The sequence below is a fragment of the Hylobates moloch genome, unplaced genomic scaffold, assembly GCF_009828535.3.
Source record: "Hylobates moloch isolate HMO894 unplaced genomic scaffold, HMol_V3 SCAFFOLD_13, whole genome shotgun sequence".
Classification (NCBI taxonomy): Eukaryota; Metazoa; Chordata; class Mammalia; order Primates; family Hylobatidae; genus Hylobates; species Hylobates moloch.
Window position 1 is genome coordinate 48,618,994 of NW_026652288.1, and position 23,699 is coordinate 48,642,692.

The 23,699-nt window shown below is 47.7% G+C and overlaps 2 protein-coding genes across 19 annotated transcripts; one reads left to right on the forward strand and one right to left on the reverse strand.

The window, feature by feature from the left end:
- Nucleotides 1-314: 314 nt before the first annotated feature.
- On the reverse strand, nt 315-7,042 carry IL23A (interleukin 23 subunit alpha). 4 transcript variants are annotated; one of them, XM_058426895.1, is made up of 6 exons: nt 6,906-7,042; nt 3,601-3,654; nt 1,562-2,111; nt 1,243-1,341; nt 930-1,076; nt 315-824 (listed from the first exon to the last, which is right to left on the reverse strand). In XM_058426895.1, the coding sequence occupies exons 3-6, from the start codon at nt 1,721-1,723 to the stop codon at nt 663-665; spliced, it is 570 nt and encodes a 189-aa protein (XP_058282878.1). In that variant the 5' UTR covers nt 1,724-2,111; nt 3,601-3,654; nt 6,906-7,042; the 3' UTR covers nt 315-662. The 4 variants fall into 4 exon arrangements, with proteins under 4 accessions (XP_058282878.1, XP_032029272.1, XP_058282879.1 ...); XM_032173381.2 differs by having other exon boundaries at nt 6,795-6,924; XM_058426896.1 differs by lacking the exon at nt 6,906-7,042 and adding an exon at nt 6,432-6,536.
- Nucleotides 7,023-23,679, forward strand: PAN2 (poly(A) specific ribonuclease subunit PAN2). 15 transcript variants are annotated; one of them, XM_032173378.2, is made up of 26 exons: nt 7,023-7,152; nt 7,806-8,201; nt 12,355-12,524; nt 12,638-12,758; nt 12,921-12,998; nt 13,366-13,633; nt 14,038-14,380; nt 14,588-14,684; nt 15,543-15,662; nt 15,867-15,986; nt 16,280-16,408; nt 16,503-16,702; nt 16,811-16,947; nt 17,083-17,189; nt 17,398-17,496; nt 17,612-17,685; nt 17,787-17,934; nt 18,234-18,377; nt 18,510-18,569; nt 18,824-18,914; nt 20,590-20,747; nt 20,847-20,990; nt 21,124-21,303; nt 21,430-21,523; nt 22,188-22,385; nt 22,982-23,679. In XM_032173378.2, the coding sequence occupies exons 2-26, from the start codon at nt 7,920-7,922 to the stop codon at nt 23,014-23,016; spliced, it is 3,597 nt and encodes a 1,198-aa protein (XP_032029269.1). In that variant the 5' UTR covers nt 7,023-7,152; nt 7,806-7,919; the 3' UTR covers nt 23,017-23,679. The 15 variants fall into 15 exon arrangements, with proteins under 15 accessions (XP_032029269.1, XP_032029270.1, XP_032029271.1 ...); XM_032173379.2 differs by having other exon boundaries at nt 16,814-16,947; XM_058426883.1 differs by having other exon boundaries at nt 7,041-7,152; nt 16,814-16,956; nt 21,124-21,333.
- Nucleotides 23,680-23,699: the final 20 nt, after the last annotated feature.

Consider the following 23,699-nt stretch of genomic DNA (forward strand, 5'->3'; position numbering starts at 1 on the left):
GAATGCCCTTCTTGCTCAAAACTGAACTCTGACTTTTGATCCTGCAGCGATCAGGACTCCTGTCTTTGATCAGATATACCCTTGGCCAAGAAAGCAGGGAAGGAGACGCTGGATCAGGGAGCAAGTGACCCTTAGATATGATCCCACTTCCTAATCTGGTAATCCCATTCTGCTTGCTCAGCCATATAGGAATTAATACTAAAGAAATCCCAGTTATTCTATACACCAGGGGGTCATGAGAAAATATCATTCTCCACCATAGCCCTTCAGAATAGAAGGGACGCATATTGTAGTCCCTTGGCCTTATTTTTCCATCGATTTCTCTTTCCCAGTTGAGCCTACAAATTAGACTCATTTAGCCACAAAAATAAGTCTTTATTGAAAAAAGTACATAATTCAATATAAATATAATAAATAATCCTCCCCAAACTGTCCCCAGGAGGATAAATAATCCCCAAATTTCCCTTCCCATCTAATAAATACTCAACCTTATCATAGGTCAGCATCACATGTCAGTCAGTATTGGTAATTTTCAACGTATGCAGGTCCCACTAAAATTAATGGACTAATTAACCTGTTGGCTCACAGGTGCCTGGGGTGGTAGATTTATCTTGGCCTTGCTGGGCCATGGAGATCTGAGTGCCATCCTTGAGCTGCTGGCTTTAGGGACTCAGGGTTGCTGCTCCATGGGCAAAGACCCGGGCAGCTACAGCCACAAAGGCCTGGAGGCTGCGAAGGATTTTGAAGCGGAGAAGGAGGCGCTGCCATGGCTGGCTGGGACTGAGGCTTGGAATCTGCTGAGTCTCCCAATGGTGACCCTCAGGCTGAAAGGACATAGGACACAGTCAGAGAAGACTCTAAACCCTTAACCCCCAACCCTCTGTCTCTGACACCTGCAAGCCCCCATCCTCGAGGCCCCTACTTCATACCTGCAGGAGTTGGCTGAGGCCCAGTAGGGAGGCATGAAGCTGACCCACAGGGCTATCAGGGAGCAGAGAAGGCTCCCCTGTGAAAATATCCGATCCTAGCAGCTTCTCGTAAAAAATCAGACCCTGGTGGATCCTTTGCAAGCAGAGCTAGGGAGAGAAGAAAGCAATGAAAGAGGACACCCTCTTCCTATTCCATTCACTGAAGACTCACCCAGTTTCTTAATATTTTCAGACACAACTTCTGGTTTACCATGGTACCCAGCCATGTTCTCAGTCCCCTCTCCTTCATCGCCCAGCCACATCCCAGTGGTACCTGACTGTTGTCCCTGAGTCCTTGGGGGTCACAGCCATCTCCACACTGGATATGGGGAACATCATTTGTAGTCTCTTCATCTCCCTCTTCTCTTAGATCCTGGAATGGAGGAAGAGGTGGAAGGAATGAAGAAGTAAGATAAGTACTTCTGAAGCCAACCTGGACCCTCAGGCCCATGACTCTCCCAGAAACCCTACTCTCTTGTCCTTAGTCCCTGATGGCCTTCAACCCTCCAGCTTCCACCCAAGGCCACAGTCTTCTGCTACGGCCTTGGAGAGCTTGGAGAGACTCCTGTTAGGCTCCAGGGGCTGCCACTCACCATGTGTCCCACTAGTGGATGTGCACTCCAGGCCAGTGTGCAGAGCTTCTGTGAAAGCTGCTGGCACTGAGCCCAGGAAGGGCTGCTGCCCCCAGGCACAGCCCTGCCCTGAGCGGTCCAGGGCAGCAGCAACAGCAGCATTACAGCTGTGCTCCCCAGCATCTTTTTGCCTTCTTCTGAAATCTGGCTGGCTCTGCGCCTTGCACCAGTCCTTGTGGAATCTCTGCCCACTTCCACTTGCTTTGAGCCTGATTCTGTCTGTTCAGTGCGTCTCTGGTTTGGTTCCCTCAGTTGTTCACCGAGTTTGTAAGCTGCTTCCTGTTGTTTTTCTCCCTTTGTCTCTGAGTCTTTTAAGGTCCCTGCATTGTAAGGCCCGCCCTTTATACCAGCAGGTGACTCACAGCAGGTGGGATTCCCCTCCCTGCATCATCCCCCTCTGTGGGGAGCCCAGGTATGCAGCCTCAGTTCCAGGGGAAATGAGTAGTGTGGTTGCTGTGGCTAGAGGCCTGGGATGGGACACATGTGTAATGCTCTCCAGGAATCGAAATAGCTGTAGAAGGCGGGAGGGATGGGGGGCACAGCGGGGATGGGGTGGGAGGGGGAAGGGAGAACAAATATTTAAATTAATCTGGTCTCAAGTTCCTTCCTGTTTGATCTTTCCCTGATCTTTTTGCCTCTCAAAGCTATACCCCTACCCCACCCTAAACCTAATTTCCTCACTTCCTCCTGCTTGAGGAAAAAGCAAAACAGAGAAACATTCATTCATCTCCCAATAGGATGATGAGCTGTTTGCAATGAAGTTTGATTCCTACCTGATGCCCCCTATTAAGAATAAACAGGCTTCTTTTTCTCAGTTGGAAACAGCATTATTTCAACTGGATGGTCCTGGTTTCATGGGAGAGAATGGACATGAAGGAACTTGGAGAACTGGGAAGCCCGTATGAGGTCTTATTGCTCCCCATTTCAGGCCTCACAGTGGAGGTTAGAAAGGCTCTTGTGGGAAGAGGGTTACTGACTAAGAACCACCTGATTCTTCAACTCTAGTGGCCCAAGATTTCATAGGCTCTATAAGAGTTGGATGATGTTTTTTTCAGGACTAGTGCAAATAAGGCCTGGAAGTTCAACTTAGACATTCCAGCACCTAGCCCCATGGCCTCATTCTGACATCATCCAAATTGCTCTGGGATCCTCCACTGGGGTCGGGGCAGTCCCGGCTTTGGACCCCATGGCTAGGAAGCCCAGGAGTTCTGGGTAGTAGAAGGTGCAGTGTCAATGACTCTGGCTGTTCCTTCAGCTTGTTGCATCCATGGGTAAAATCCACTGACACCAATTTCATCACCCTCCATGATGCAACATCGAGTGAAACAGCTAAGAGTGTGAGGTTGGGCGTGGGAGTGGAAGGTGGTCCAAAGCTGGGACTGCCCCGACCCCAGTGGAGGGTCCCAGAACAATTTCGAAGACGTCAGAATGAGGCCATCAGTGACCACACAGCTGGCTCCCAGAGCCTCCCCCAAGAGGTTGACCCTTTTCTTCTGAGAAACTTGTCCTGAATGGAGGTCTCCCTTCCCTTAGAAAAAAATATTACGAGTCTAAGTAAAATCTACCAAGGGCCGGGTACGGTGGCTCACGCCTGTAATCCCAGTACTTTGGGAGGCCAAGGCAGGTGGATCATGAGGTCAGGAGTTCGAGACCAGCCTGGCCATCATGGTGAAACCCTGTCTCTATTAAAAATACAAAAATGAGCCAGCGCGGTGGCAGGCGCCTGTAGTCCCAGCTACTAGGGAGGCTGAGGCAGGAGAATCGCTTGAAGCAGGGAGGCTGAGGTTGCAGTGAGCCGAGATCGTGCCATTGCCCTCCAGCCTGGGTGACAGAGCAAGATTCTGTCTTAAAAAAAAAAAAAAGAAATCTACCCTTTAAACATTTCCGGCATCAGAGAATTATCTGAGTTTGGGTGAGAACTGATTTGCCTTTCTCCCTAATAAGGTGGACACAAATGGAATAAGGAAAGGGGAGGGGGCAGGATAGGGAGTTCACCTTACTTGTGTACAACGTCTCCTATGCTCTTCCCATCTCTGGTCCCCATTCTGGGAGCCCTAAAAGATAAGAGATGAAAGAAAGATGAAAAGGAGGAAGTAGAGCCTGGGGGATGGGATGAGAGGGACAAGGGTGAGTTGGAGGCACAGGGCTCTGCCTCTTTGTTTCACTTCCTGGTGATGCAGGAGCTGGGTAGGAAGCAGGGTTGGTGGGGAGATTGTGGGACTGTTGCATGGCAGGAACTACATCCAGGGCTACAACTGACCTGGAGCTATAAGGAGCCCTTGACGTCAGCTGGGCCTAGACCGTTATGCAAATCGCATTCACAAGACACTCCTAGGCAGGTCTTTCCAGTTGTATGCCTAGACTCCAAATCAGTTGAAGTTCCCCCAGGTGGTTAATAATGATGGCTAATATATATCCAACTCTCGCTTAATGCCAAATACTTTGTCTAAGCACTTTACATGTACTAAACTATTAAATTTTCGCAACAACCCTTTAAGGTAGATGTTATTACCCTATATTACAGATGAGGAGGCTGAGGTGCAAAGATAAGCAATTTGCCCAAGATCACAGAGCTTCTAAGTGGCTAGAATTCCTTTTTTTTTTTTTTTTTTTTTTGAGATGGAGTTTCGCTCTTGTTGCCCAGGCTGGAGTGCAACGGTGCCATCTCAGCTCACTGCAACCTCCGCCTCCAGGGTTCAAGCGATTCTCCTGCCTCAGCCTCCCAAGTAGCTGGGATTACAGGCATGCACCACCATGCCTGGTGGCTAATTTTGTATTTTTAGTAGAGACGGGGTTTCTCCATGTTGGTCAGGCTGGTCTTGAACTCCCAACCTCAGGTGATCCACCCGCCTGCGGCCTCCAAAAGTGCTGGGATTACAGGCATGAGCCACCATGCCTGGTGGTGGCTTAAGTGGCTAGAATTCTAATGCAGATAATCTAGCATCAGATCCTGCATTCTTTTTTGTTCTTGGTTTTTGGGGGGTTTTGTTGAGACAGGGTCTCACTCTGTCACCCAGGCTGGAATGCAGTGGCACCATTTCCGTTCACTGCAACCTCCACCCCTGGGACTACAGGCACAAGCCACCATCCTGGCCTGGATCCTGAATTTTTAATCACTGCATTACATTGGATACTGTACGCCAGGTATGGTGGCTCATGCCTCTAATCCCAGAACTTTGGGGGGCCGAGGCAGGAGGATCGCTTGAGCTTAAGAGTTCGAGACCCGGCCGGGCGCGGTGGCTCACGCTTGTAATCCCAGCACTTTGGGAGGCCGAGGCGGGCGGATCACGAGGTCAGGAGATCGAGACCACGGTGAAACCCCGTCTCTACTAAAAATACAAAAAATTAGCCGGGCGTGGTGGCTTACACCTGTACTACATGCCTGTAGTCCCAGCTACTCGGAGAGGCTGAGGCAGGAGAATGGCGTGAACCCGGGAGGCGGAGGTTGCAGTGAGCCGAGATCGTGCCACTGCACTCCAGCCTGGGCGACAGAGCGAGACTCCGTCTCAAAAAAAAAAAAAAAAAAAAAAAAAAAAAAGAGTTCGAGACCAGCCTGGGCAACGTGGCAAAACCCCACCTCTACAGGGAAAAAAAAAAAAATTATCTGGGTTTGATGGCCAGTGCCTGTAGTTACGGCTAGTTGGGAGGCTGAAGTGGGAGGATCGCTTGAGCCCAGGAGGTTGAGGCTACAGTGAGTGAGAGGGCCAATGCACTTAAGCATGGGCAACAGAGTGAGATCCTGTCTCAAAAAAAAAAAAAAAAAAAAAAAAAAAGGCTGGGCGCGGTGGCTTACACCTGTAATCCCAGAACTTTGGGAGGCTGAGGCGGGCAAATCACGATCTAATATTACTGTATTAGAAACAGTAATTACAACTGAGCTAAATAATCTATGTCATGGATGCTCTTGTGTCTCCTCACAGTATCCTTTTTCCTTTTTTTCTTTTTTGAGACGGAGTTTCGCTTTCACTGACCAGGCTGGAGTGCAATGGTGCCATCTCGGCTCACTGCAACCTCCGCCTCCTGGGTTCAAACGATTCTCCTGCCTCAGCCTCCCAAGTAGCTGGGATTACAGGCTCCCGTCACCAGGCCCAGCTAATTTAGTATTTTTAGTGGAGACAGGGTTTCTCCATGTTGGTGAGGCTGGTCTCGAACTCCCGACCTCAGGTGATCTGCCCCCCTCGGTCTCCCAAAGTGCTGGGATTACAGGCGTGCGCCACTGCGCCCGGCGGACATGGATTATTTAGCCCCGGTTATTAGGATCTGTAACTCTCAAGGGTCTGTTAAGTCTTTCTCAATTTGAGACCTCAAGATGGAAATTTCTTAAAGTGTAGGAACCGTCTATGTCTCTCAGCATCCACCTTTTTCGGAGATTCTATATGTAATGACCTGCGAAGTCAGATCAAATCAGTTTGAGAGACCATCTGTGTTATTCTCTTGGTCTAGGCTCTAAGACCTCTGACTGGGTATAGGACCCCACCCCTCTGAGTCCTAGAAATTTAAATTCTTGGTTCCTTTAATGAAGGTCTATTTACCAGCCTTTATTGAGAGAGAAATGTTATAGAATTGAATCCTCCATGAGGAATGTCTCCCATCAGAGTCCCTTTATGTGGCCTTTAGAAACAGTAATAACAGCTGAACTGAAGTGCTCTGAGACATCTCACAACCTAGACCCATTTCAAAGCAATTAGAGTTCACAGGACCCACGAATCCTTCAGAATAACAAAAGTCTCAATTTGTCATGCTCATCCCCCTGTGAGGGATAACGTCCAGCCAGCCTCAAGAGCTAGGGGAATTTGATAACCAGGGGCATCCTGTTACCCGGGAATGTTACCGGGGTCTCTGGGGAGGGAACAATCACGGACGGGAGTTTCAGATGGATGCCTGTAGAAGATGCAGCCACTTGGACTATGTCAGGAGTCCGGCTCCCGCTTCCTTTTTTTTCTCTCCCATATCTAGAAACAATAGGAAATGCCAGCAAGTTTAGGGGGCAACAGGGTCAGAGGTGGCGGAGAGGCTCACTAGAGCATCGCAGGAAGAGGAGGTAGACTAAGCCCCGCTGGGAATACCCAACAGCGACTCCTAGTGCTTTGCCTTGGGTGTCCCTTATTTTAGAGTTCCTAAAGTTATAGAAAGCATAAAAGTTTGGTTTTCAAATCTAGACGTAATTTTGTTCAAGAAGACTAAAAAGAGTTACTTTTTAATGCCATCCAACAAGTCCGGCGTCTGGCTGCGTTTGTCCCACCGGCGCCCCGTAACCTCTTTTTCCGGCGCGTGCGTCACACGCTGTCTCCTGGAGTCGCCGTACCTGGCTCCTTCTGATTGGCTTAGATGCGCCCGGAGCCCTTCTGATTGGCTTAAATATGCCCCGAGCCCTTCTTGATTGGAAGGCGCGCCTGGGAGCCGGGTCCTTGGCGCCGTAATGGTTAGGTTGAGCCCTAGGCGTGGGGGAGAACTCGGGAAACTGGAATTTCCCGCGGAGCTGACAGCGCTTGCGCTCCCCCTACTCGCTCTAATTCCACGCGCTCCAAAATATCCGCCATGGAGAAATCTTGGTAATGACCTATTCCCCGTAAGCATCCCAGGAACACATCTGACCCTTGCCCTATCCCCCTCCTCACCGCCGCCGCGGGAGAATTCTAGGTAACCGATTTCTCTGGTTCCCCCAGAGAATTCTGGGTAACTAGCCGTTTCCGTCACCTTCCCCTGCCCCCGCCCCAATTGTGGGTAACTGGCCGTTATTGTTTTCCTCTAGAGAATCCTGGGTAGCTGTTGGAGAGGATTCTGGGAAATTGACTTCTCGTTATTCCCACCGTCCAACCCACCCGTCCTCACCCCCAATTCTGGGAGAAAGCACCTTAGATCCCTCTACCTAACTCCAGCCCCCGCAATTCTTGCTCCCTTCACCTGATGATTCAGGGCTGAACCAGGCAAGTGAGCAGTCCGAAGTGAGAAGAAAGGGAAGTCAAGGATTAGGTTAGATAATGGGGTGGTGGAGAGTACAGAGGGCCTAGCAGAGGAGAGATAGGGACAACAGTTCTACCACCTGCACCCCCACTGCCCATCCCTCCCCCGCCTGCTTCATCCTTTGGCTGGCAGTCTCATCCCTCATGTCTGCCTCATCTCCCTCCTGCCCCCATAACCTAGAAGACCCTAAGTACTAGTACCTGGGCCTACCCTTGACTCAGCTACCTCTTTCCCCTTACAGGCCAGGATGTCCATTCTAGGCCCATCGGTGCTGTCTTGCTGAAGGTTGGGTCAGGCATCTAAAGGGACTGTGGTAAGGGAGGGTGTGACACAGGTGTAAGCTGCCATCGTCATCATGAACTTTGAGGGTCTGGACCCTGGACTGGCAGAGTATGCCCCAGCCATGCATTCTGCCCTGGACCCTGTCCTGGATGCCCACCTGAACCCAAGTCTGCTACAGAATGTGGAGCTGGACCCAGAGGGAGTGGCCTTGGAGGCTCTTCCCGTCCAGGAATCAGTGCACATAATGGAAGGTGTCTACTCTGAATTGCACAGCGTGGTGGCTGAAGTGGGTGTACCCGTTTCCGTCTCCCACTTTGACTTGCACGAGGAGATGCTGTGGGTGGGGAGCCATGGGGTAAGAACTATACCCCTTTGTGAGGGTTGAAAGATGTTGAAGGTCTTTATCTGGTCTTAACCCAAGGAAGCCGCTTTGCAGATAGCCAGTACTGAGGAGTTGTAGTGATGAGACAGCTGGGTCTGGTTGGAGGGATAAAGGGAGAATCTAGGATCTAGGAATAAATGACATTCTTTCTCAGGAGGCATCCCACTTTTTTTTTTTTTTTTTTTTTGAGACAGGGTCTTGCTCTGTCGCCTAGGCTAGAGTGCAATGGCATAATGTGATCATGGCTCACTGCAGCCTCAACCTCCTGGGCTCACACAATCCTCCCACTTTAGCCTCTCAAGTAGCTGGGACTGCAGGCGTGCGCAACCAAGACCAGCTAATGTTTAAAAAAATTTTTTACTCTTACTATGTTGCCCAGGCTTGTCTCAAACTCCTGAGCTCAAATGGTCCTCCTGCATAAGGCTGCCAAAGTGCTGGGGTTACAGGTGTGAGCCACGGCGCCTGGCCAGCATCCCACTTTTGTCACAGTTGCCCATCCAGTGTTTTATCTTGATAGTTGTACCCATCACTTAGTTTGTAGCCATCCAAATCTAATCTCAATTGCTATTGCCCCACCTCTGTTTTCTCTTTTTATTATTATAGAATATTTAATGAATGATTCTGCATATCTTACATTGAGTCATTTTGTCTTCTCTGGCTGATTTTAATCTCTCTCAGAGCAGTTATCAATCTTAATTTTTTAAAATCTGTATCCATATTACCGATATGCTATGGTGCCCAAAGACTTTGTAAGACATAATGTGCTGTCCTGCCGGGCGCAGTGGCTTACACTTGTAATCCCAGCACTTTGGGAGGCCGAGGCAGGAGGATCGTGAGGTCAGGAGATCGAGACCATCCTGGCTAACATGGTGAAACCCTGTCTCTACTAAAAATACAAAAAATTAGCCGGGCATGGTGGCAGGCGCCTGTAGTACCAGCTACTCGGGAGGCTGAGGCAGGAGAATCGCTTGAACCTGGGAGGCAGAGGTTGCAGTGAGCTGAGATCGCACCACTGCAGTCCAGCCTGGGTGACAGAGCGAGACTCTGTCTCAAAAAAAAAAAAAAAAAGAAAGAAATACGCTGTCCTTCATTTACTGATTGACTTCTTAGGTCATGAATTGTTTTTCCATTAGAAGGGATGAATTTTTGTGTGTGATTCATTCAGTTTAATAGGCAGTGTCTACTGCTATGCTAGGCACTGTGAATAAAGCTAAATAAAACATAATCCTTGCTCTCAAGGAGTTTACAGGACAGTGAGGTAAAAAACATATACAAAAACAGATAATTTCATGGTACTAAGCGCCAGTGTGAAAATCTTTACTGGATGCTGGACAGGATGGAGAATAGTCAGAAAGGGCATCGAGTAGGAAGTAACCCTTGAACTGAGCCTTGCAAGATGAGTAGAAATCAGGTGAAAAAGATGGGAAAAGGCTGTCTTAGCATAGGATAAACAAAGATTCCCAAGATACTACAAAGCTTGTTGAGTACAAAATTCAGGAACTACAAGCAATTAGGATTTACCAGACTGGAAGAGGTAGACATTTATTCATTCAACCAGTGTTTTTTTGAGCCACATACTAGGTGTCAGACCTTGCTCTAAGGTCTAGGTTTGGAATAAGCAGTAAACAGAAAAACATTACAATACATCAGGTGTTGATTAGTACTGTTAAGAAAAATACTGGCTGGGCATGGTGACTCACACCTGTAATCTCAGCACTTTGGGAGGCCGAAGCAGGCGGATCACCTGAGGTCAGGAATTCAGGACCAACCTGGCCAACATGGTGAAACCCCATCTCTACTGAAAATATAAAAATTAGCTGGGTATGGTGGTGGGCGCCTATAATCCCAGCTACTTGGGAGGCTGAGCCAGGAGAATTGCTTGAACCTGGGAGGCAGAGGTTGCAGTGAGCTGAGATCACACCACTGCACTCCTGCCTGGGTGACAGAGCAAGACTCCATCTCAAAAAAAAGAAAAAAAGAAAAATACAGTGAGGCCAGGCACTGTGGCACCTGTAATCCTGGCACTTTGATAAGCCAAGGTGGGATGGTTGCTTGAGCGTAAGAGTTCAAGACCAGCCTGGGCAACATAGCAAGACCCCATCTCTAGTAAAAGAAAAATACAGTTGAGTAAGGGGGTTGAGGTAATGAAGGGTGGGAAATGTTGCTATTTTGTTTGGTTTTGTAGTGTTTTGTTTTAATTTTAATCTTTTTTCCTAATGGCTCTTTTAGAAACAATGTTGCTACTTTAGATAGTTGGTCAGGAGTTCTGATAAAGTAACATTTGAATAGAGACTTGGATGCAGCACCAAAAAGGGGAACAAAGAGGCAGAGCTCCATGCCTCTAACTTATCCTTGTGCCTCTCCTTTACTATTCTAGGCCCTCTAGAAGGGAGGGAAGGAGCCATGCAGATATCTGGGGAAGGAACATTCTAGAGAACTTCATATACTATGTTAAAAGAGCTTGGACCTTGGACTTGAACCTTCAGGCCACTGAAGGCCTTTTTTTTTCTAGATGGAATCTCACTCTGTTGCCCAGGTTGTAGTGAAGTGGTGCCATCTCAGCTCACTGCAACCTCTGCCTCCCAGGTTAGAGTAATCCTCCTGCCTCAGCCTCCTGAGTAGCTGGGACTACAGCTGTGTGCCGCCATGCCCAGCTAATTTTTGTGTTTTTAGTAGAGATGGGGTTTCACCATGTTGGCCAGGCTGGTGTCAAACTCCTGGCCTCAAGTGATCCACCTACCTCGGCATCCCAAAGTGCTGGGATTACAGCGTAAGCCACAGCGCCCAGCCTCAGATTTGGGAAATATTTAGGAAGCAAAATAGGCCGGGTGCGGTGACTCATGCCTGTAATCCCAGTATTTTGGGAGGCCGAGACAGGTGGATCACCTGAGGTCCCGAGTTCGAAACCAGCCTGGCCAACATGGTGAAACCCCCTTTCTACTAAAAATACCAAAAATTAGCTAGGTGTTGCCAGGTGCAGTGGCTGACGCTTGTAATCCCAGCACTTCGGGAGGCCGAGGCGGGTGGATCACCTGAGGTCGGGAGTTCAAGACCAGCCTGACCAACTTGGAGAAACACCGTCTCTACTAAAGATACAAAATTAGCCAGGCGTGGTGGCACATGCCTATAATCCCAGCTACTAGGGAGGCTGAGGCAGGAGAATCGCTTGAACCTAGGAGGTGGAGGTCGCGGTGAGCCGAGATCGTGCCATTGCACTCCAGCCTGGGCAACAAGAGTGAAACTCCGTCTCAAAAAAAAAAAAAAAAATTATCTAGGTGTGGTGATGCATGCCTGTAATCCTCGCTACTTGGGAGGCTGAGGCAGGAGAATTGCTCGAACCTGGAAGGTAGAGGTTGCAGTGAGCTGAGATCGTGCCATTGCACTCCAGCCTGGGCAACAAGAGTGAAACTCCGTCTCAAAAAATAAATACATAAATAAAAATTTTTTAAAATCCTTGGTTATCTAGTGGTTAGGAAAAAAATAAATAGGACTTGACTGTCAGATATATGGCTTGGTCAACTAGGTAGATCTTGGTACCATAGAGAATACAGTAAGAAAAATAGAGATAAAAATGGTGAATTTAATTTAGGATGTCATGAGTTTGAGGTTATGATGGGATATTTAAAGAGGTTTAGTAGTTACCATCATATTCTTGGTATCCATGTGGGATTGGTTCCAAGATGTAAAGATACCAGATACCAAAATTCAAGGATGCCTAAATCCCTTATAGAAAATGATATAGTATTTGCATATAACCTTATGCACATCCTCCCAGATGTGAAACATAAGAAAGCCAGCTGGCCAGTAGAGAATTGGACCATGTCCCTGACCTTCTATATACTATTCTAACCAAGTGAGCCATTACCTATTCAGCAGGGTCATTGTGAGGATAAAATGAGGTAGAGTTTACAAAAATGCTGTGTAACACATTAAACAAACATAAGACAGTATTATCAGTGTCTTTATCACTAAGATTCACTGGTTCCTAGCCTTTTGCCTCAGTTGCTGCTAGTCACAAAGGCCAAGCAAGAAAGGATCAAAGCTGAGCCATGTTCAGTCCCTGACCTGGCCATAGGATGGCCCTTGCCCCTCCACTCTAAGTGTCTCTTGTTTTTGTCCTCTATAGGGCCATGCCACTTCATTTTTTGGCCCAGCCTTGGAGCGCTACTCATCCTTTCAAGTCAATGGCAGTGATGATATTCGGCAGATCCAGAGCCTGGAGAATGGTATCCTTTTTCTCACCAAGAACAACCTCAAGTATATGGCCCGTGGGGGCCTCATTATATTTGATTACCTGTAAGTGGCTTCTCAGCTCTGGACTGGGAACGAGGATGCCTCATAGGGTGGGAAGGCTAGGGGACTGGCAGCTTCTAAGGCCTGGGCCCCTTAGCCTTTCCTCTCCCCACCAGGCTAGATGAGAATGAGGATATGCACAGTCTCCTACTGACTGACAGCAGCACTCTACTCATTGGTGGGCTGCAGAATCACATACTAGAGATTGATCTTAACACTGTCCAAGAGACTCAGAAGGTACAAGCCTGGGGCAAGAAAGACCTATGTGGGGTCTGAGGTTGTTGCGGGGGCAGGGTATGCTTGGGCTGGTAATGTGCCTGAGATGTGGGTGTGACTTTTCTGTTCCCTTGGTCTGTGGGAAAAATCATTCTCACTGGTTTTTCCTGCTTCCCTCTCCAGTATGCAGTAGAGACACCTGGAGTCACCATCATGAGACAGACAAATCGCTTCTTCTTCTGCGGCCACACGTCTGGCAAGGTGGCCAAGTACCATTTCTCCTCCCACTGCAGGGCCCTGTTTCACTAGATACCTGATTGGGATCTGCTTTCCCTTAACTCTGGGGTGTAGTTGGATAGGAGATAAGGAATGAGTGGAGTGAATTCACTTCCTATTCAGTGATGTTCTACTATGAGATTATTTTGCAGCTTGACGTATTCTATGATAGTGAAGTCTCCCTGACGCCCCTTCTGGCTCTGGGCTTCTCTGTTTGCCTTTTCTGTGCTTTAAGTTTCCCTGTCCTAAAGCCCTAGTTCCTTTGGTAGGGACCCCACTGGGTTAGGTAGGTGGCAGCTATTTTTCCTGATAACAGAATTTGCAGATAACTGAATTTTTTTTTTTTTTTTAGGTTTCCCTGAGAGACCTCCGTACTTTTAAGGTGGAACATGAGTTTGATGCCTTCTCAGGAAGTCTGTCAGACTTTGATGTGCATGGCAACCTGTTAGCTGCCTGTGGCTTCTCCAGCCGCCTCACTGGCCTGGCCTGCGACCGTTTCCTCAAGGTGTATGATTTGCGCATGATGCGTGCCATCACACCACTTCAAGTACATGTGGATCCTGCCTTCTTGCGCTTCATTCCTACATATACTTCTCGTCTTGCTATCATCTCTCAGTCAGGTATGAAGGGCATATGGGATTGGGTAGGAGGGATTGATGAGCGAAAGAGAGCTAGAACCCGAAGGAGTACTCATCCTGAAACCTCTTTGTTGGGGAAAGAAGTAACCTTTCATCAGGGTCCCAGGGTTTTACTTGGGTTTGGCCAGAGATTAAAGCTTTTATTTTCTTGAATGTGAGGAACATGGAAAAAGGTAAAGATAAAGTAGGCAAAATAACTGTAGAATTGCTGTTTGCTGAGTAGCGAACCATCTGTGGTTTATGGAAGGCATCAGGTGGCATTCTGTCTCTAGGCATGGATTTGGGGCCCATCTTGTCCTGAAATCAGGGGAAGAGGATAGGAAGGGCATAAGAATATGGCTCCCTTTCACTGTCTAGGGCTCAGTGGGTTTTTTCCTCCTTTGTAGGACAGTGCCAATTCTGTGAACCCACAGGCCTGGCCAACCCAGCAGATATCTTTCATGTGAATCCTGTGGGGCCTCTGCTAATGACATTTGATGTGTCAGCCAGCAAGCAGGCTCTGGCCTTTGGGGATTCTGAGGGCTGTGTGCACCTCTGGACTGATTCCCCGGAGCCTTCCTTCAACCCCTACTCCCGTGAGACTGAGTTTGCTTTGCCGTGCCTCGTGGACTCACTGCCTCCTCTGGACTGGAGCCAGGACCTGCTGCCTCTTTCCCTCATCCCTGTCCCACTCACCACTGACGCACTTCTCTCTGATTGGCCTGCTGCCAACTCTGCTCCAGCTCCCAGGTTGTACCCTACCTCTGGGCCAAAAGGCGGGAGGGACAGGGAAAGGGCCAAGATACCAGAATTCTCTGCTAGTCCTGTTATTATTCTACTACTTTCCTGATTTTTGTCTACCTTCAGTATTTTCTTTTTCTCTGGACCCTTGGGGATTGGGGAGTGGACCAGTGTACACCACAACTCTTTAAGTCCTAGAATTACACTGAATTGTAGGCGAGCACCACCCGTGGATGCAGAGATTCTGCGCACCATGAAGAAGGTGGGCTTCATTGGCTATGCGCCCAATCCCCGCACCAGGCTGCGCAATCAGGTGTGTTCAGAGTGGAGGGTCAGCCCCCAACCCGGCCCACTGAAGTTTCTCCTATCTTTTTCCTTTACTAGTCTTTCTTTTGTTTTTAGATCCTGTTGGTAACCAACCAAATTGATGGAACTATGCTAGGTGTTAGGGAGGATTCAAAGATAAAGAAGCTAGGGGCTTTGCTGTTAGGAAATTTAGTATTTGGTTGGTGAAGAGAAGACATAGCCATATCAGAAATTATGTTCTGTTGTTAAATGCTGAAAGAATGTCATAAGCATTTAGTGCCAGAGCTGTTTGGAGGAAAAATGTTATTCCGGGCTAAAGTGACCAAGGAAGGTGTAATGAAAGAGCTGGGTATTAAGCTGGAAAGGTGGGATATCAGTTAAGTAGATAGTAACAGAGGAGAACATCCAAGATGAGAGAAGAGTGTTAGTAAAGGTCTCAACAGGCATAAATGCAAAACATATATCTGAGGGGGACTATATGAATATACCAGTCTGGCTGGAGTAGCTGTTGGTATTGGGATGTAGTGAGCGATTAAAGTTAGAAGTGGCCAGATTGTGAAGCTTTGAACACCAGTGTATAATAGAGGAAGTAATACATAGAAAGCAGCATTCTGCAAGGGTTAATTTGGTAGTAGTATGCTGGACAGAGTGAATATAGGGAGACCAGTGTGGACGCTATCACAGTTGTCTATCTATGCTGAAGCAGAGTGATGGCAGTGGAAATAGAAAGGAAGCAGTGGATGCTGAGAATGCTATGAATATAGAAGGTTCAGGACTTGGTGGCTGTTTCAGTGTTGGGATAAATGAGTGTGAAGCCAAAGATGACAAGACATCCAACAAGGTTACCTCTTCCTAAAATCCCTAGATACCTTACAGACTCAAGGAGTCAGAGAGTGAATTTGACAGCTTCAGCCAGGTCACTGAGTCACCAGTAGGACGAGAAGAGGAACCACATCTCCACATGGTTTCTAAGAAATACCGCAAGGTGCTGGGGGACATCAGGGCCTGTGGGATGTGGGGAAAGGTACCCTGGGAAGGAAGTCATATGAGAAAGGATTGAAGGACTCAGTCAGGAGGCCTTCAGCTACCACCCTGGACCCAGGAGGAAGGTTCTAGGAACGGCTGTGGCTACTGGAAAGATTTGGGGACTCAGAATATCCTTGTCTTGCTCAGACAATTTCTGCCTTAGGTGACCATCAAATATTCCAAGCTAGGGCTGGAGGACTTTGACTTCAAACACTACAATAAGACTTTGTTTGCTGGATTAGAGCCCCACATTCCCAATGCCTACTGTAACTGCATGATCCAGGTAAGGGTTGGGTATTCCTATAACTTGAACGTGCCTACTGCTTTTCTTCTTCCCTGTGGCTCTCGACTCTGATCTTTCCAGGTCTCCTCAGCCATGTTCTCTTTACCATGGTCTCCTCTACAATTCTTTCTTGCCTCTACAACTTTCAAGTCTCCTCTGAGCTCCACTGATTTGGTGGACTCACTGCTTTGGTGGACTCCTGCTGTGTATTTTCCACCAGCTCACTTAACCTCCATATTTCTTCTCACTCCCAGGCCAGTTTCCTACATCAGTTCTTCCACTTTTCCCTCCAGGTGCTCTATTTCCTGGAGCCTGTACGCTGTCTAATTCAAAACCACCTTTGCCAGAAGGAGTTCTGTCTGGCATGTGAGCTGGGCTTCCTGTTTCACATGTTGGACCTCTCTCGTGGTGACCCTTGCCAGGTCAGTACTTGGAGACCTTAGACACTTAAAATAGAAGGGGAAGGAAGGTGGACACAAAAGACAAAATAACCCCTTTCCACCAACACATTTCCAGGGCAATAATTTTCTTCGGGCATTCCGTACTATTCCTGAGGCTTCAGCCCTTGGTCTGATCCTGGCTGACTCAGATGAGGCCTCAGGCAAGGGCAATCTGGCCAGGCTCATTCAGAGGTGGAATCGCTTCATTCTCACTCAACTGCATCAAGATATGCAGGAGCTGGAAGTACCACAGGCTTATCGAGGTGCTGGAGGCAGGTATGAAATCAGGATAGAAATAGTTAAAGCCATCATGACAGGCCCCTCTGTGATTTAAAAGGTCTTCTAACTTCCTCAATGTGCATATATCATCCTCTCCACTCTTAGCAGCTTTTGCTCATCGGGGGACTCTGTTATTGGGCAGCTCTTCAGCTGTGAGATGGAGAACTGCAGCCTCTGCCGCTGTGGCAGTGAGACCGTGCGAGCTTCATCCACCCTGCTTTTCACACTCTCCTACCCTGATGGTAGCAAAAGTGGTGTACCCTTCAGCTCAGTTGGGAAGGCTCCCCCAAATGTCCTGTAATATCAGGGAGCGGGTATTGGGGACTAACTGTGGGTAGAGGGGAGAACCAGGAGTAAAGCATCTAATTTTCCCTCAGATAAAACTGGGAAGAACTATGACTTTGCTCAGGTGCTGAAGCGAAGCATCTGCCTGGACCAGAATACACAGGCCTGGTGTGACACCTGTGAAAAGTACCAGCCCACGGTGAGTGGACTGTTGGACTGGACTAGAGTCCTGGTCCTGCCATGGAGATTCAGCCACCATCCCATGTGGGGCTGGCTCTGTCAGCACTGCCATCCAGGGATCGCTGGTGGAGTGAGGAATCCCAGTTTGAGGACGCAGACCCAGGTCCCTGTCCAGACTCCTTTTCCTGTACATTCCCTGCCATTCCTTGTTTGTTTCTTCCTCTCAGATTCAGACCCGCAACATCCGCCATCTGCCAGATATTCTTGTCATCAATTGTGAGGTGAACAGCTCAAAAGAGGCTGATTTCTGGAGAATCCAGGCTGAGGTAAGGACTCAGACTAGAAACAGGGCTTCCGGAATAATTTTTCATTTTATCCCCTTTCTGACCTCCATATATGATTACATTCCTGAAGAACTGGATGTTTTTCTTCTGTGTTCAGGTTGCCTTCAAGATGGCAGTAAAGAAACATGGTGGGGAAATCTCCAAGAACAAGGAATTTGCTTTGGCTGATTGGTAGGTGCTGTCTTGGGAGTTGTCAAAGGATTGAATTGCCCAATGGTTCCTCTTGTCAAGATCTCTTTCAGAACAAATTTCCAATTCTTCTGACCTGATAGGAAGGAACTAGGGAGTCCAGAGGGTGTGCTGGTTTGTCCCTCCATTGAGGAGTTGAAGAACGTCTGGCTTCCTTTCTCTATTCGCATGAAGATGACCAAGAACAAAGGGCTGGATGTTTGCAATTGGACTGATGGGGATGAGATGCAGGTTGTTGAAAAACTGGGAAGAGGAAAGGGAATAAGGGAGAGAAGGTGGGGCAGAAGGTAAAGGAGGGCAGGGGAAGGTGAAACTTAGCAGAGGGAAAAGGAAGAGAATAAGGCCTAGTATTTACCTGTTAGGGGATTTTCCATAGTCAGTTCAGTGTTGGGGTCCTAGATGGGCTAGGATGGAGATAACCCACCCTGGTCCCCCATCCCCTATACCCCCAACTCCCTGTCCTCTGTCCCCATTCCCCTCCCTTCCCCATCCTTAAACTTAGCTTAGCAGCCTGGGTACCCCCCTCACAGTGGGGCCCAGCCAGGGCAGAGGAGGAGCATGGTGTCTATGTGTATGACCTGATGGCTACTGTGGTACACATCCTGGACTCACGCACAGGGGGCAGCCTGGTGGCTCACATCAAAGTTGGAGAGACCTACCACCAGCGCAAGGAGGTGAGTGAGGTTGTAGAGGGCAGGAACACTCCTGGGATGGCCACAGTGAGTCCCAGATCTGTCCTTGAGTCTGAGACAGAGAGGTCCAGCTATCACATTGTATCGCCACAGGCTTTCTTTGTATTTCCATAGGGCGTTACTCACCAGCAGTGGTATCTGTTCAATGACTTTCTTATTGAACCTATTGATAAGGTTAGTTGCAACATGTTCTGTTTCTTCTTTCATTTCCCCTTTTCCTAGCATCCTTATCTTTAGGGCTCTATAGAATGCCAGGCAGATTCAACAGGGAGGGAGGAAGGAATCCTCAGGAATAAAAACCATTAGCACTTAAAAATAGCACCTGAAAAAAAAAAAAAAAATAGCACCTGAGTCCTGGCCTCCGTCTGAAGTGGGGAAAAGGAAAAGGGTGATATACATTAGCCATAAGTGCTTTTTCTCTTCTATAGCATGAAGCTGTGCAGTTTGACATGAATTGGAAAGTACCTGCAATCCTTTATTATGTCAAACGGAATCTCAATTCCAGATACAACCTGAACAGTAAGTGCTACATAGTAGACCCAAGTGTGTGGACAGTTTAGATTGGGCTTCAGGATGAGATCTGGGACACTGCTTGCAAGTACTTAGGATTGGTAACCAGTGTTAATATTTCTGGAGATACTAAAGAGATTCCTGCTTATCAGACCTTAAATTTCGAAGTGCAAAATCCAGCCTGAGCAACATAGCAAGATCCCATCTCTTTGAAAAAAAAAATTTTTTTTTTTTTTGAGACGGAGTCTTGCTCTGTCACCCAGGCTGGAATGCAATGGCACAATCTCGGCACACTGCAACCTCTGCCTCCTGGGTTCAAGCGATTCTCCTGCCTCAGCCTCCTGAGTAGCTGGGATTACAGACGCCCACCACCACGCCCAGCTAATTTTTTTGTATTTTTAGTAGACGGGGTTTCACCATGTTGGTCAGGCTGGTCTCAAACTCCTGACCTCATGATCTGCCCACCTCGGCCTCCCAAAGTGCTGGGATTACAGGCGTGAGCAACCACACCCAGCCTAAAAAAAAATTTTCTTTTTTTTTTTTTTTAATTAGCCTAGTGTAGGCCAGGCACAGTGGCTTATGGCCTGTAATCCCAGCATTTTGGGAGGCTGAGGTGGGCAGATCACTTGAGCTCAAGAGTTTGAAACCAGTCTGGGCAACATGGTGAAACCCTTTCTCTACAAAAAATACAAAAAGTAACCCTAACCCTAACCCTAACCCCTAACCCTAACCCTAACCCTGTTGTCCCAGCTACTTGGGAGGCTGAGGCAGGAGAATCACTTCAGCCTGGGAGTCGGAGGTTTCAGTGAGTCGAGATTGCATCACCGTACTCCAGCCTGGGTGACGGGAGTGAAACCCTGTCTCAAAAAAAAAAAAAAAAAAAAAAAAAAATTTAGCTGAGGTGGTGGCATATATACTTGTGGTCCCAGCTATTGGAGAAGCTGAGGCGGGAGGATCACTTGAGCCCAGGAGGTCAAGGCTGCAGTGAATGAGCCATGATTGCACCAGTGTACTCCAGCCTGGGCAACAGGATGAGACCAATTTTTTTTTTTTTTTTTTTTTTTTTTTTTTGACAGAGTTTCACTCTTGTCGCCCAGGCTGGAGTGCAATGGCACAATTTCGGCTCACTGCGACCTCCACCTCCCGGGTTCAAGCAATTCTCCTGCCTCAGCCTCCCGAGTAGCTGAGACTACAGGCGCCTGCCACCATGTCCGGCTAATTTTTTGTATTTTTAGTACAGACAGGGTTTCACCATGTTGGCCAGGTTGGTCTTGAACTCCTGACCTCGTGATCTGCCCTCCTTGGCCTTCCAAAGTGTTGGGTTTACAGGCGTGAGCCACGGTGCCCAGCCTGAGACCCTGTCTTAAGTACCTATTTGGTACCTTTAAACCATAGTTTCTCTGTAACCTTTTTCTGGATTCTGTAAACTAAGGTCCAAGTGAAAATCTTATTTTTCTTCTCTGTGGTCTTTTCTGGTTTTTTCTCAGCATGTTTGTTGATAATTTTGTGATGTGACCTGCTCTGTCTACCTGTCCCATTTATCAGACATGATCTTTTTTCTCACGTGCTTTCATTATTGAGGGATCACAGTGAAGACCCAGAGTCTATGATCAGCCACACTGGGCTTCTTTACCCTAGTCACTTCCCTATCCAAGCCCTGTGTTCTCTGCATTCTCCCTTCTAGTCAAGAACCCTATTGAGGCAAATGTCTTGCTAGCTGAAGCCTCGCTGGCACGGAAGCAGCGGAAAACACATACTACCTTTATTCCACTGATGCTGAATGAGATGCCACAGATTGGGGACCTGGTGGGTCTGGATGCTGAGTTTGTCACCCTTAATGAGGTAACCAAGACCAAAGGGATGGGGTATTGGAAGAGAACTCTGAGGATATTAGGAGTTGTAAGCATTTCTCTGATTTCCTTATTAACTCTTCTCATGTAGGAGGAAGCAGAGTTACGCAGTGATGGTACCAAGTCCACCATTAAACCAAGCCAGATGTCAGTAGCCAGGATTACCTGTGTTCGGGGCCAGGGACCCAATGAGGGTATCCCCTTCATTGATGACTACATCTCTACGCAGGAGCAGGTATTAGGATATGGAGATGCAAGTGAGGCACACCCTGGTGCTTTTGTACAGTGCTCAAGAACCTAGGGAAGAGTGATAGGGGAAAACTCCATCTTACTTCCTGAAAAAGACTTGTCCTTTTCTCTATTCCTAGGTGGTGGATTACTTGACTCAATACTCGGGTATAAAGCCTGGTGACCTCGATGCCAAAATTTCCTCCAAGCACCTAACAACTCTCAAGTCTACCTACTTAAAGCTTCGTTTTCTCATTGACATTGGAGTCAAGTTTGTGGGTCATGGCCTGCAGAAGGACTTCCGGGTCATCAACCTGATGGTTTGGCAGGGCTCTTTTAAGAGTCTTCTTGTGAGAGTGGGCCCCTCAGGGTATACATTGTGCCTTTAGAGAATGGGGAATTATAGGTCCCCTACCTTAAGTCTCCCCCTCTTTTATCCTTGCCAGGTGCCCAAGGACCAAGTCCTTGACACTGTCTACCTGTTCCATATGCCCCGAAAACGAATGATTTCCCTGCGATTCCTTGCTTGGTACTTTCTGGGTGAGTTGCTCTGCCCTGTAGGCCCCTGCTACATTAATAGCAGAAGCAGCCATTTAAAAAAAAAAAGAAATCATGTCCTTTGCAGCAACATGGATGGAGCTGTGGGCCATCATACTAAGTGAACTAACTCAGAAACAGAAAATCAAATACCACACATTCTCACTTATAAGTTGGAACTAAACAATGAGTACATATGGACATAAGGATGGAAATAATAGACATTGGGGACTCTAAAATTCGGGGTGGTGGGTGAGGGGTGAGAGTTGAAAATTACGTATTGGGTGCATAGTTCACTATTTGCATATTAGGGATACCAGAAGCCCAGTCCCCACCAGTACACGATACACCCATGTAACAAACATGCACATGTACCCCAAATCTAAAATAAAATTTAAATATAAAAAATAAAAGCATGGGGGGAAAAGAAAAAGTAGGAAAAGTGTTAGAGGACAAAGTGGGAGTAGGGGAGACCCTCAGTTAGTGGTGACAGTTACTAATGGATTTAATTAACTTCAATATCCCTCTGTGCACTGAGGAAGATGTTTGACAATTTTCCTTAAGGGCAGTCAGGCTTTTTAGTTTTCTGGAGTCAAATAGGAGTGGGGAGACATGTTCCTACCTCCCTTTGCTGGGTCCCAAACTATTCCACCTTTACTTACCCCAGACCTGAAGATTCAAGGGGAAACCCATGACAGTATTGAGGATGCCCGCACAGCCCTTCAGCTCTACCGAAAGTATCTGGAGCTAAGCAAAAATGGCACTGAGCCTGAGTCTTTCCACAAGGTGCTCAAGGGTCTTTATGAGAAGGGCAGAAAGATGGACTGGAAGGTGCCTGAGCCTGAGGGCCAAACAAGTCCCAAGAGTAAGACCTGGGATGGGACAAGGGAAACTGGACTGGGTGGATTTTGTATTTTGTTTGTTTGTTTGTGACAGGGTCTCAATCTGTCACCCAGGCTGAAGTGCAGTAGTGTGATTACAGCTCACTGCAGCCTCGACTTCCTGGGCTCAAGTGATTCTCCCACCTCAGCCTCCCAAGTACCTGGGACAACAGGCACACACCACCACACCCAGCTAATTTTTGTACTTTTTGTAGAAACGGGATTTTGCCATGTTGCCCAGGCTGGTCTTAAACTCCTGGACTCAAGCGATCCACCCACCTTGGGCTCACAAAGTGCTGGGATTACAGGCATGAGCCTGGCACCCCCAGTTGGGTGGATTTTGATTGCACATATGGAGAACAGCACTTAACAGTTTACAAAGCACTTCATCCTCCTAACATTCAATAAAATACATTTTATCGAAACTCTCCATTAACTATAACTTCCTCTTGCCCAAGTCTAAAATGTCCAGGGAAGGTCCATGCCCTTTTTTGTCTTGCATTTTTCCTTCATAGGAAGTATGAGAAGATGCTTTTTCTCCACTCAGCTTGAATCATGCTTTTGGTTTTGTCTCTGACAGATGCAGCTGTCTTCTCCTCAGTGCTGGCGCTCTGACTACCCTTCCCAAAGAACCACTGCCCTCTCCCTTTACTGTTCTATAGCCCCAGAACTGGGAGATGGCTTCCTAAGTTGGCTATACCTTGTCCACTTCCAGTACTGGACGTGCTCAGGGTCTAGAGTCACAGATGGTGCTATTAATTGAACTGGAACACAGCAGAATTGTTGCAAAGGTTCTAGGAGCCAGAGTCATTCCTTCTTCATTCTTTGCAAAACAGTGGTACAGACATGGAGTCTAGAATTGACCCAGATGGAAAGTAATTGGTATTCTTAATATCTTGGGTGACTAATATCCAGATAGAGAAGCTTCTGGAACCATAACTGTAAGTTCCTAGCTGGCTAGGGATTGAAGTCCTGGACAGTGACAGATGATACCACAGTAGTTCAAGACTTAGCACAAGTCACCAACTGCTTCAGGGATACCTGGAGGGGCCGGCAAGTAGAGTGTTGGTGGCCCACGCAAACCAATGTTGCCAATACCATTGCCGAAAGGGCCTTTGGATCCTGGACAAAGCTTGGCTGCCGGCTTCATTTATTCCTGCTGATGGCTGAGAAGCATCTGTCTTCCATCCCACCCTCCTGTCCCAAGTTCCATTTTTAAAAAATTTGTTGTAAACTGCATGTTTTATAAAATAAAAACAAAATATCGTTTGTCATTTATCTCATTAGAGAACTGCTAG